The 10,873-nt window shown below is 49.3% G+C and overlaps 7 protein-coding genes across 7 annotated transcripts, besides 8 other annotated features; all 7 read right to left on the bottom strand.

Moving 5' to 3' along the window:
- Positions 1-5: 5 nt before the first annotated feature.
- Positions 6-36: a microsatellite.
- Positions 37-163: 127 nt separating this feature from the next.
- Positions 164-203: a microsatellite.
- An 18-nt stretch (positions 204-221) lies between these two features.
- Positions 222-1,619, bottom strand: TraAM80_06046 (uncharacterized protein; the record flags this gene model as incomplete). Its single annotated transcript, XM_029382903.1, has 1 exon — positions 222-1,619. The coding sequence occupies one exon, from the start codon at positions 1,617-1,619 to the stop codon at positions 222-224; it is 1,398 nt and encodes a 465-aa protein (XP_029237243.1).
- A 106-nt stretch (positions 1,620-1,725) lies between these two features.
- Positions 1,726-1,748: a microsatellite.
- A 747-nt stretch (positions 1,749-2,495) lies between these two features.
- Positions 2,496-2,873, bottom strand: TraAM80_06047 (uncharacterized protein; the record flags this gene model as incomplete). The annotated part of the gene is made up of 1 exon (XM_029382904.1): positions 2,496-2,873. The coding sequence occupies one exon, from the start codon at positions 2,871-2,873 to the stop codon at positions 2,496-2,498; it is 378 nt and encodes a 125-aa protein (XP_029237244.1).
- A 68-nt stretch (positions 2,874-2,941) lies between these two features.
- Positions 2,942-2,961: a microsatellite.
- Positions 2,962-3,006: 45 nt separating this feature from the next.
- Positions 3,007-3,042: a sequence feature (GA-rich).
- A 94-nt stretch (positions 3,043-3,136) lies between these two features.
- Positions 3,137-3,523, bottom strand: TraAM80_06048 (uncharacterized protein; the record flags this gene model as incomplete). Its single annotated transcript, XM_029382905.1, has 1 exon — positions 3,137-3,523. One exon carries the CDS (start codon positions 3,521-3,523, stop codon positions 3,137-3,139), a length of 387 nt encoding a protein of 128 aa, XP_029237245.1.
- Positions 3,524-3,778: 255 nt separating this feature from the next.
- Positions 3,779-3,820: a microsatellite.
- Positions 3,821-3,962: 142 nt separating this feature from the next.
- On the bottom strand, positions 3,963-4,526 carry TraAM80_06049 (nucleolus protein required for cell viability; the record flags this gene model as incomplete). The annotated part of the gene is made up of 1 exon (XM_029382906.1): positions 3,963-4,526. One exon carries the CDS (start codon positions 4,524-4,526, stop codon positions 3,963-3,965), a length of 564 nt encoding a protein of 187 aa, XP_029237246.1.
- A 491-nt stretch (positions 4,527-5,017) lies between these two features.
- TraAM80_06050 (putative sigma-adaptin 3, putative,adaptor complex AP-3 small subunit) lies at positions 5,018-7,216 on the bottom strand (the record flags this gene model as incomplete). The annotated part of the gene is made up of 1 exon (XM_029382907.1): positions 5,018-7,216. One exon carries the CDS (start codon positions 7,214-7,216, stop codon positions 5,018-5,020), a length of 2,199 nt encoding a protein of 732 aa, XP_029237247.1.
- A 476-nt stretch (positions 7,217-7,692) lies between these two features.
- Positions 7,693-8,325, bottom strand: TraAM80_06051 (COP9 signalosome complex subunit 7, variant; the record flags this gene model as incomplete). The annotated part of the gene is made up of 1 exon (XM_029382908.1): positions 7,693-8,325. The coding sequence occupies one exon, from the start codon at positions 8,323-8,325 to the stop codon at positions 7,693-7,695; it is 633 nt and encodes a 210-aa protein (XP_029237248.1).
- A 691-nt stretch (positions 8,326-9,016) lies between these two features.
- Positions 9,017-9,076: a sequence feature (A-rich).
- Positions 9,077-9,340: 264 nt separating this feature from the next.
- Positions 9,341-10,186, bottom strand: TraAM80_06052 (uncharacterized protein; the record flags this gene model as incomplete). The annotated part of the gene is made up of 1 exon (XM_029382909.1): positions 9,341-10,186. One exon carries the CDS (start codon positions 10,184-10,186, stop codon positions 9,341-9,343), a length of 846 nt encoding a protein of 281 aa, XP_029237249.1.
- Positions 10,187-10,770: 584 nt separating this feature from the next.
- Positions 10,771-10,836: a sequence feature (A-rich).
- The last annotated feature ends 37 nt before the right edge of the window (positions 10,837-10,873 follow it).

The following is a 10,873-nucleotide window of genomic DNA, read 5'->3' on the forward strand; positions in this document are numbered from 1 at the left end:
AACACAAAAAAAAAAAAAAAAAAAGAAAAAAAAAAAGACAGTAAACACACATTTTCTTCGGAAAAAAAAATACAAACACAAATACAAATGCCGATTCCCATCAAAGGTATGCACTTGGCTGCAATAACACCAAAAGGCATATCGTATCTCGCTCGTCTCCAACTTTCATTTTTATTTTTTTTATTTTCCATTTTCTTCTTCATAGCAATTGTTTTTAACTTCTACTGGAGTTGTGCGTCCACAACTGCATCAAAATTGGTAGCGCAGGAATGTTTGACCAGGATCGACCTACAGGCTGCAATGTTGGTGGGGTTGTTGTATTCCCCATTTAGTGTCAGCAACGCCCCCACGACCACAACAAATTCCGTGGAGTCAGTTGGACAGTCTACCTGCACCTTGTACATGTTGGACCGACCCGCCAAATTAAAGCAACTAGATAAAACATTTTCTCGGCGACAGACTGGGCATTCGTCGCTCATCATACTCAGCATTTCTTGAACGCAGTCCACATGAAACCAATGTCCGCAAACCGTCACCAGCACTGGCATCCCGTTGGCCAGGGGCTGCATACAAGTGGTGCATTGATCGTCGTAGCCACCGCCGTTCCTCAGAGAAGGATCATACTGATGGCAGCTTTTTATTTTTGCCGCTGAACGCCAATTCGCAGGTGGATTATGCCCGTCTTGTCTGAGTACCCACACAATGGGCCGCGCCCCCCACGGTAGAACGGAGACCGTCAAGTATGCCACATTTTCCACACATGCAAATGAATGCAACTTAATATCGGCAACTGGGTTCACCCGAAAAATTTGCAAGCAATCCCCAAGAGCTTGAGATAATTTCAATGTCGCGTCACGATAGAAATACACGGCACAACTCAGGCATATATCAAAGCCTCCACGGTTTGGTGCATTCAGGAAGCGTACCTCGCTGCGAACACCCGCCTCATCGCCGCTGTCGCAAATCATGGCCTGGTACGCCACTTGAATATTATCGATATGGCACGTATCGCACCTCCATCCTTCGCGGACAGAAACAACCCCTGGTATAGGTAGGGGGTTGACTAGTCGCACACGAAGAATGATGTTGTGCAAGGGAAAGGTTAGTTGCTTCGGGAGGGTATCCAAATACCGTTTCACTTCGTTGTGGGGAATGTCAGGAACTAAGGCCACCTCTTCCGAGGCACCCTCCAACGTCGGGCAACTCGGGATGGAACTCGACCAATTGGGATTCTTTCGCATAGGCATGCGTCGCTGGGCGGCAAGGCTGCTTAAATACTCTTGAAGGAGGTCCTTCGGCGTATCAGGGTACTTCAACAGGGAAAGATATATATCCTCACACACAATAAGAAAGGCGTCAGCAAAGGTTGTGCCAAAGGAATGCCATGCCTCTGCAAAAAACTCCAAGTATCCTTCCCAGCAATCCGCCACGGCCTCTCTCTGCTCCAGCTTCCCGAGTATATACCTGGCGGAGTGCAGCAGCACTGCCTCAAATAAACTCTCGTCAACTGCTTCAGACACCCGGCGTTTGTCATGGACTTTCTGCCAAAGGCATGCCGAATGTATTTTTGTATTCGTAAGACTTATTTCACGAATTGCATTTTCAAATTCCAAAGACATGGCTTGCAGAACCCACAGTGCGCGCGTCCTTGAGCTTTAGCAGAGTATGAATAAAATGACGTTACGGGGTTCTTGGATTTAGAGCAGCAAGCAGACCGTTTGAAGCAAAAAAAAAAAAAGAAAAAAAAATGCGGAAATCCTTCAGGCAATGAGAAGCGCGTGCATAGGAATTGGCCAGTGCCACATAAACCGCATGACCAAACACGTATGAGGATGATTTTTTGCACCCGCGACCGCGACGAACAACCCTCTCCACAGACCGATGCATAAATGCAATCCTCTGTGCCTTTTAAAACCAAAAAAGGGCGGCTCCTCAAAAATCTGCGCCTGCGTGAATCACACCACAGGCTGCACAATGTTTGGCGACACACACACACACAAAAAAAAAAAGAAGGTCGTATCTGGCTCCTGTGCCCTTCGCATAAGCAGGTGACGTATGGGATAAATAGATGGAACGCATGTGCGTGCGTGCCCTTCAGCAAACATGCAACCGGAATGTCATTGCGTTTCCCAGTTCGCATCCGCAGCAACAACACAAGAGACATGTCTGAGAACTCCCTTCGTCCCAAGTGCACTGTGTCAACAATGCAGAAAAAAATCATGTGCTATCCCACCTGACAAGTAGCAATGGACTTTAAAAAAAAACACCTCAGCGGCGGCCGTCTCGTGTTGTTGTTGGATAAAAACCAAGCCGTCAGGCAATTTCTCCAATATTCTCGCTATGTGTTGACACTGAATGCTGAGAGGCACCCGAGTCTTTATTTGCCACATATTACACAGCGGATTGGAGAAATTAAATGCACCACACAAAAGTACACTACGGGTGGTTGTTTGCGTGTGGAGTGTTTCCTGCGGCCATACAAATCCCAGCAAATACTATTGGTTCCGCTCATAACGCCACCAGTGTATTCGCTCCCTTACTGGTAACTCACGCAACTCCTTGTGCTCTCGCTCTGAGAGCTCCACCAAGTTGTGGTGCGTGTAATCCTTGTCATCCACGCAGCGGCCCCATAACCCTATGCGGGCGGAGGGGACGACGTTAAAGTTGACTGTCACACTCGTAATGCCACACTTGGTGCAAAACCGATAGCGCCGCTCCCGGTCCATGTCATTGCGGATGTGCCTCTGGTTTTCAAGCCGAAATACATCCTTCACACGTTTGTTCAGGACAATGTTGCTGGGGCTTCGGTTCAGCGCCCCAAACTTTGTGAAGGAAAACTGCGACCCAGGGCCAAAGACGTTGCTGCGCGACATTCGCTGCACCCTGCCGCGAGGAAGCCCTCACTTGAAACCCCTACCGAAGCACGACCGGAAGCCAACGAAACAATAATAATAATAATAAAAGGGTCAAAAAAGCAAACAACAACAATAGTAAAGGTGTGTGTGTGAGAGAGAGAGAGAAGAAAAAAAAAGAGAGAGTGAGTAAAGATAATTGAGCACACCCACACAAACACACAACGCCTATTTTTCTCCCAAAACAGAAAAGAAGAGCAGCAGGAAAAACAACAACAACAGCGCTACGATGGGGGCAAAGGCTTTGCGCCGCGAGTCGTCCCAGTGGGTGGGTTTTCCTCCATCTCTGGCATGCCCACAAAAAGCCGTCCAACGGATAGATGCATTCTCTGCAGTGCAGCACGTCCTCCCTCGACTGTTTCATGCAAATTTTGGGCCGCCAATTGCACATCCTGCACAAGCGGGCGATACTTCTCCAAGTTTAGTCGACCGATTCTTCTTCCGTGTTCAATCACATCCTTCGCCCTCTGGTGGGAATGACCCTGGATGCGGTAGGTGCCAAGCGTCGCAGTGTTGCAGAGAAGGGCGGCAAGAACAGTCGCATCTTCTCCCACTTTTTCAGCACTGCGACCCAAATCCGCACGTTGCTGAAATGGTGGAAAGAACGACATCAGATTTCCCTTAAATCAACTGCCTACACCGCTCCACCTCTGCAGCTCCCGCTCTCAAATGTACATGCAAACAAACAGCCCCACATTCTCCGGTGCGAAGAAACACAGAAACAAAACAGAAAAAAAGTGTGGAGAAAAAAAAAAGAAGGACGTTAGCGGCGGTACCGCAAGACACACCTGCATTTCTCGCCGCCTGCGTCGAGACAAAAAAAAAAAGTCAGATAATATCGCAAAGCCATCTTCTCACATAGCCGATTTCTTTTTTTTTTTTTTGCGTTTTGTTTTGTTGTTGTTTTTCCTCCCTCTCCACTACCCACACATGCACATTACGCCAGACAAAAAAAAAAGAGGGGCTGAGTAGAAAACAGCGTAAAATTAAACGACTTCAACTTTATTCCTAGTCGCCCTCAAATTCACCATGTAGCACCACTCCAGGGCCTCACAAGAGCATATCCCCCTTTTTAGACCGTTTCGATGCCTTTTTGGCCTTTGCACGAGCCGCCTCTTTCGCGGCCTTCTTTGCCACAATCTGCTTTGTCTTACGGTTCAGCCGCACGTTTCGCTTCAGTCGCTTTGTCACCACCTGCTCCAGCTCGGGATTCTCCGCAATCCACTCATCTGCGAATGACTTGAGGCGGCGGCGTTTGTTTCGCCCCGTGCCAGCGAAAAAGCCAAACTCCACAAATTCGTTTTGCTCCTTGTTGCTCTTCTTCGGCGCCTGGTGCTTCAGCTCGGGGTTGACAAAATTTCGGAACTGCAGCAGCTCCAGCTCCCGTCGCTCCTCCGTGCCAAGGTCTGCCTTCTTCATCCCGTACCACTGCGACAGTGTCGCCCCACGCTCCTTCCGCTCCCGCCGTATCGCGTCCTTTCGCTCCTTGAACCCCTGCACAGAATTGTTGTCACTAAAGAAGGCTGGGGACGTCGTCACCGCCTTCGCCATCATGGCTCTCACCGACGAAGAGGCCATCCTAGAGTTTCCTTCTCTTCCCACCTCACGTCCCATAAGGCGCCAAGTTGAGAGGCAACAGCACAAACGGAGTGAGGAAAACCATCGCGCAGAGAGACAGACAACCAAAGAGAAGAAAAAAAAAAGAGTGAAGATGGGAATAGCGGAAATGTCCAGCTGAAAACAATGCAGCAAAGCCACTCATGTGGGGAGGCAGTACACTCCATGGCAGATGCAAAGAAGCAGGGAAGGGCGTACATAACCCACGGGAATAAATCAAAAACAAAGACAGCCATGCCAAGAGGAGGAGCCGAAATACAGAAAGAAAAAAACAAAAAAGGTAAAAAAGAAAGATTTTTAAAACGAACGGCAACGTAAATAAAACAACTACGGAAACAAAAATGCATTTCCATCCTTCACCTCTTATTCTCCTTTTCTGCTTCGCACTGCTTGCTCGTTGACTCCAGTGCATGAGAATCAAAAACGACTGGTTAAGCCCTTCTCACCAACATCATCAATAAAGGGGCATCCTTCCTGGCGTTAAACGTTTAACTGTTCTCAAGCTCCTCCACCCTAGCTGCAAGGGCCATGTTCTCCTGCAAGACGTCGTGCAGCATGCGCTGGAGGTTACGAATTGGAATGGCACCGGATAAATCAACAGCAACAGCAGAAGGATCCGTCGTAGCCGAAGGCGCAGTAGCACTCCCAGGTAGGCTGTTTATCGCCGCTGTCTTGCTTCTGGCGCCCCACTCCGACAAGGAGCAGCGCTCCCGAGCACCCTGCCAAAGGATATTAAGAAAGGGCTTTCCTTCCTGTATCTCCAACACACGCTGAGGGCGGGTCTCATTTCCCGCCTTTTTTATTGGTTTCCAACCGGATACACTTGTATGCTCCTGCAAGGAAGTTGGCCGGGCCTTTGCCGAATCATCTCCGGCGCAAGTCCCATACATATCACCAACATCCCCCTGTGAATATGTCGTAGCGTGGCTAACAGAGGCATCTTTTGCTCGCTCCATGGCCTTGATACGCTCCTCACATCGTTTTAATTCCCCTTGCGAGTTCGCGAGAGCAGAGCGTAGTTCCTGGTTCACCTGTTGCCAGTGCTTCAACGCTATGCGGTGTTGCGCATCCTTCGACTCAATTAGAGAAAGAAGTTCCTGGACACGTGTGTCATTGCCGGACTGGCTGAATGAAGACTCTACCACTACTGCGGTTACTTCCTCTTGCGTTTGCCTCATTTCAGGCCCTTCTGCGGCCGCTACAGAGGATAATAATGTTGCATTGGCCCCTTTAATCTTGAGCTCCTCTGTGGAGATGGGGGAGGGCCTTTTTGCAGGTGTTCCTTTAAAAGAAGAAGACGGGCAAAACCGTCTGGCAACGTCATACATCAGCCGCGTCGACAGGTGGTGAATGACAGTGCGGTGCACCTTATCGAGCAGCTCCCACCGCGCCGCCGCCTTTTCCCCATCATGACGAGCCTGTTCGAATGCAAACTGCCTCTTTCGCAGAGCGTCGTTAAGGCGCGCCACCTCCTCCTTCAACAGTAAAATATCCCCGTTACCTGCAGCGTACATCTCCTCTGTCCGCAACTCAGAATCATTGACCTGCCGCTGAAGCTGCAAAAGTGAGTTCTGAAGCCCACGGTTCTCACGACGAAGCTGTTCTACGACTTCCCGCATTTTGTCCTTCTCCAACCCCTTCTTAGCCTCACACGCCAACACCGTTTTTGCCCCTTCACCGTCTTGTATCCTCTGCCGCGCCTCAGGGTGGTCGTGAAACAACGACAACAAGCGATGTAACTGCCCTTCCAGCTGTCCGTTCTGCAACTTTAGTGTGTCGCGCTCCGCCGTCAGTGCCCCCAGCCTTTTGCCAAGCTGATCGTTACTGTACTCTAGCTTCCTGACGTTGTCTTCAAGTGATTTCACTGCTGCTTGGGACTCCTGGAGACTGATTTCTGTCTGCACCAAACGGGCTGCGAGAGAACGCATTGAATCGTCCTCAGCCGCCTCGGACTCCGTCTGTGCTGTGGATCCGTCACACTCTCTGCCCCGCAGTGAGGTGCGGTCACTAATCTGCTGGATAACATGCTGAACTGGAGAGGCGATGGTCATGGCCTCACCGCCGTTGAGTACCACCAGGAGAAAACTGCACTGCGAACGAGCCATGGCGAGTTCATTGCAACATGCGTCTAACGACGACACGCACGCCACATGCTTCTTCTCTTGTTCCCACAGCTTTTGTTGGGCGTGCAGCAACAGCTTTTGTTCACTCTCCATTGCCAAGAGCTTGAGCCGCAAGACGCCGCATTCCTCCTTGTAGTCATGCTTAGCCTCTTCTACAAATCGCAAAAATCGTGACTTCGTTGAGCTTATCGCAGTCGCATGAGGCACCTCAGTTGTTGTTTTGCGCCTAACCGCCACACCCTCTAGCACACCGCCACCGTCGTCAACAACACTGCAGGTGTTACTAAGGCTCCTACCGTGTACGCTACTGTCATTTACTTTACATGAGATCAATAAAGACGCGGCAGCCGTATTCTCACGAGAAGCAGCTGCAAAGAGCTCCCGAAGCGCCTGAGCAGCATGAGGGAAAGTTTCAGTAATCCTATTACACTCTACACGTATATTGTCGATGAAGGTACAGAGTTCCTCGTTAATGTGCTGAGTGTGCTGATAGCTCTCCACAAGTTCATCCACCGTCAGTGGGAGGACACCACGTTCCGTGACAACTCCGCGGCCAAATGACATGTAAACAAACACACCGTGCCTATTTTTCCTTTTACCTTCACCACCCTATTCGGTTGGCGTAGTTTAAGCATGCACATATACACGCATACACATGTATTCATGGATGAACGAAAACAAAAGCAAAAACAAAAAGAATGGGAAAGAAAGTGAGAGTGGGGGAGAGGAAAGAAGATCGAAAGAAGGTGAGTGGCAGTGTGGGTGCGTCCATCAGAGACTTATTTCTTTTTGAATCGTTTTGTTGCGTAAGAGCAAAAGTACGCTTCCCGCCGGCCTTTTTTCCCTTCGTTTATTTGTTTGTTCCCTCGCAACTCCTCGGCAAATAAATGGAGTGACGGATGTTCGCCACCCACGGCAGGCCCCGTCTTCATTTTCCCAAGGGCAACGAACCCCATGCACGTCTCTCCCCATTCCCGTTGTGGCCTCCTTGACGCCCCCTGTTTGCTCCTACTGGCGTGCCTCTCATGTGGCCCTCGCTCTCACTCCCCCATCATCTTCGCCAACATCTCAAGCTGCGTATCGCAGTTGCAGCACCACGCCTCCAGCTTTTCCCGTATCTTCGCAACATCCTCGCGTCGCACCTCGCGCACTTCAAACTCCTGCAAGACCACCGTACCTCCGCGTTGGTCAATGCGCCCACGCAACAACCCATCAGACATCATGTCGATAAGCAGCTCTTCCGCCTCTAAGGGCATGGCGGCGCCGATGGTTTCTTGCACCGTTCGAATGCAGAGACCAACATTCATGTCATCGCGGCCGCAGAGAGAAAGGACAGACAACTTATTCATCTTTTCGTAGACCAACGGTGTCAGATGGGCCTGGACACTGCCAGGGAGACGACGCAGTTCATCCACCATCCCGTAGCACAGGACCTCCATTACTTGTGGGATCCACACAAACGAAGGGTTGCTACGGAGCCTCTGCACCGAGGGAAGCTCAAAGAGGGTGCCGTAGAAGAAAAGTAAGGGCGCGTTAATGGCTTCCTCGGCTAGCCTGGCGGCATCTGCATCATTCGTGGTTTCGCCGATAAGCTGAACATACTCCTGCATAGTGTGCATTGTCCAATCAACGTCTAGCTGCAACTGAGCCGTACCATTCCTGTCATGCCACATAAAACAGAAACAAAACGCAGGAGTAAACCCCATGTGTAAATATATATGTCTTCAATGAACGTTAGAAGGAGAAAATAAAGTCAGCCACAACAACAACCACAAAAAAAAAAAACGGATGTAGTTAATGAAAACTTAGACGGCAGTACTTCCACAGCAATACACTATCCAGAAGTTAATCAAGCTATCCAGTCACCACGCAGACGTATCGCACGCCATGCGCAATCATTGTAATGCTTATTCCTGTCTCTCGCGCGGCGAATTCTTCGGTCCTTCTACTCGCTTGGTATCTGCCTTCTTCTCCGAGTCTTTGGTTAGCCTCGTCCACAAGGTTTCAGCATCCTTTCTTGCCTCCACATACGCAGCACGTGCCCATACCGCTATCTTCTTTGGTGCGTCACGCTCCAACCGTGACGTCTTCTTAGCCACGCGCTCAATGATCGATGACCGTGAACCTTCTGAGACAAGTGTCGAGAGCACAATGCGTCGGAGGTAGTTTAGTGGCATCAATCGGGCAAGAGAAGTGCACACACAGACAATAAAACAATTTATACAGACGTACGCATATGCCCACAGAGAGACTATGGATAAAATAAGAACGCGGTATGCAAGAGCCCACGCCGCGAACTACAAGTAAGATCTTTGCACCTTCCCCTATGCTATAGCTATCGCATGCACGCAGTCATACAGAGAGAAAATAAAGCACACACAAACACAAAACAAAACAAAACAAGAAAAGAAGCAACAAAAAAAATATGCATCAGCAGCACTTCATCTGTGATGTTTGGATTTAGCCGCAGCAGCGTTGCTATTACTATTGCTGTCTCCCTCTGCTCCGGGGTGTTTCCTTGTTTGGGTTTTACGAGCATTAATCCCCATGTAAATAAGCGTTTCCATTCAAACCTGAGCAAAGAGGAAAAACAAAAAGGATACACACCAAATTCTTTCAAGCCCGTAAAGTCCCCCTCCTCAACTATGTCCCCATTACTTCTCCTTACTCCTCCTGCTTCCCCAGCCGTCACTTTACCTCACTGCAGCACTTCCTTTTCTTGTCTTCCATCTGGTAGATGGCAGATTTGGGGATATTGTAACGCTCTGGCAGCATCTCAATGAGTTGGGTAACCACATTGCCCTGAATTTCAATGGAGTTTTGCTTCAACTCCTCAGACGATGTCACGCCGGCCCCACAGGAGAACAACTTTTTCCATTCCCGCGATAGGTCCTTCAGATTGAAGCCAAATAGATCCAGACCCTTTACAGAGGTGGTCATCTTACGCCCCTTACGCTGTGACACCTCCAAAAGGACGATGCGTTCAATTGGCTTTTTTGTACCGCGGCCTTGCACGAGTCGCTCCAGACGCTCCCGCTCCGTCAGCGCACGCCGCTTGCGGCCGCGCTCTTCCGCCTCAGCAAGTTCCTTAGCATGCTCAAGCAGCCACGGGCGGCATTGCTCATACATCCCACTGTACTCGCACATCTCGGCAGGAAAGGTACAAATAGGGCAGTACAGCACCTCGACGGGTCCAACGCGCGAGACTGCGAGATCTTCCTCCAGCTGCTCTGGTAGGCCAGCCGCCGAGTCAACGACATTTCCCTCCCCCCTGCTCTTAACCCCTACTTCGTCGGCCGTGTTCTCCTCCGCACGTGATCCCTTCGCCACTGTTCCTGGTGACTGCTGCGCCTGCCCCTCCTTCTTGACCTTGCCGCCGGCAGTCCTGCTAAGCTTATTGCCGTGGTACACCTTCGCCTTGGTCACGGGCTGCTCTGCCACGGAACTCGCGTCTGAGTGGGCAGCGGAGGCATCACTCAGCGTCTCCTCCGCCTCGTGCACATCCGCGGACTTGTTCTTCCTGGTTCTCCCCATTCTTAAGCTCTATAAACAGCTGATGGACCACTGACCTTGCACACCACTGAAACTCCACGGGAAGGAATAATCCACCCACCCACACAAGAAAAAATAATGATAAGTAAACGCAAGTCTGGAGAAGCACGCAGGAAAACGCAGAGAAAGGGATCCAAGTAAATTCAATACACATATAGAGAGTAAGTCATGCGGTCTGAAGTCACGTGGCGACAAACAGGATTCAACACGAGAACATGCACACACAAGCAAAGAGCCCAAAGAAACAACGAGTAAATTAAGCAAAAAAAAAAGTCCGGATGGGCTGCTTTACTTTTTTAGTGCACGACACCACTTTTGTCCTCATTCATCCTTCCATACAGCAAGCATTAAATGACACGTTACCCAACATGGCGATGGTGATGGAAAGAAAAATTGGTCATTATGATCAGAAGACAATGGTAAAGAGAGAGGCAAACTTCCCTCATTGGACTGGAAACGTAGCGGGAGTATAAAGGAGAAAAAAAAAAACGTACATAAATACATACAAAACACAAATAGGAAAACGTAGTTTTGTTGCTAATAATAAGTGCATCAGAAGAAATCTGAAAAAAAAAAAAAAAAAAAAAAAATTAATACAAAATTAAAATAAAAACAAAAAACTAAAAAAAAAACTTGTACCTTTACTTTTTTTTTACTTTTACCGTAAGT

Source organism: Trypanosoma rangeli, assembly GCF_003719475.1.
Source record: "Trypanosoma rangeli strain AM80 chromosome Unknown Tra_15.4_contig_00210, whole genome shotgun sequence".
NCBI lineage: Eukaryota > Euglenozoa > Kinetoplastea > Trypanosomatida > Trypanosomatidae > Trypanosoma > Trypanosoma rangeli.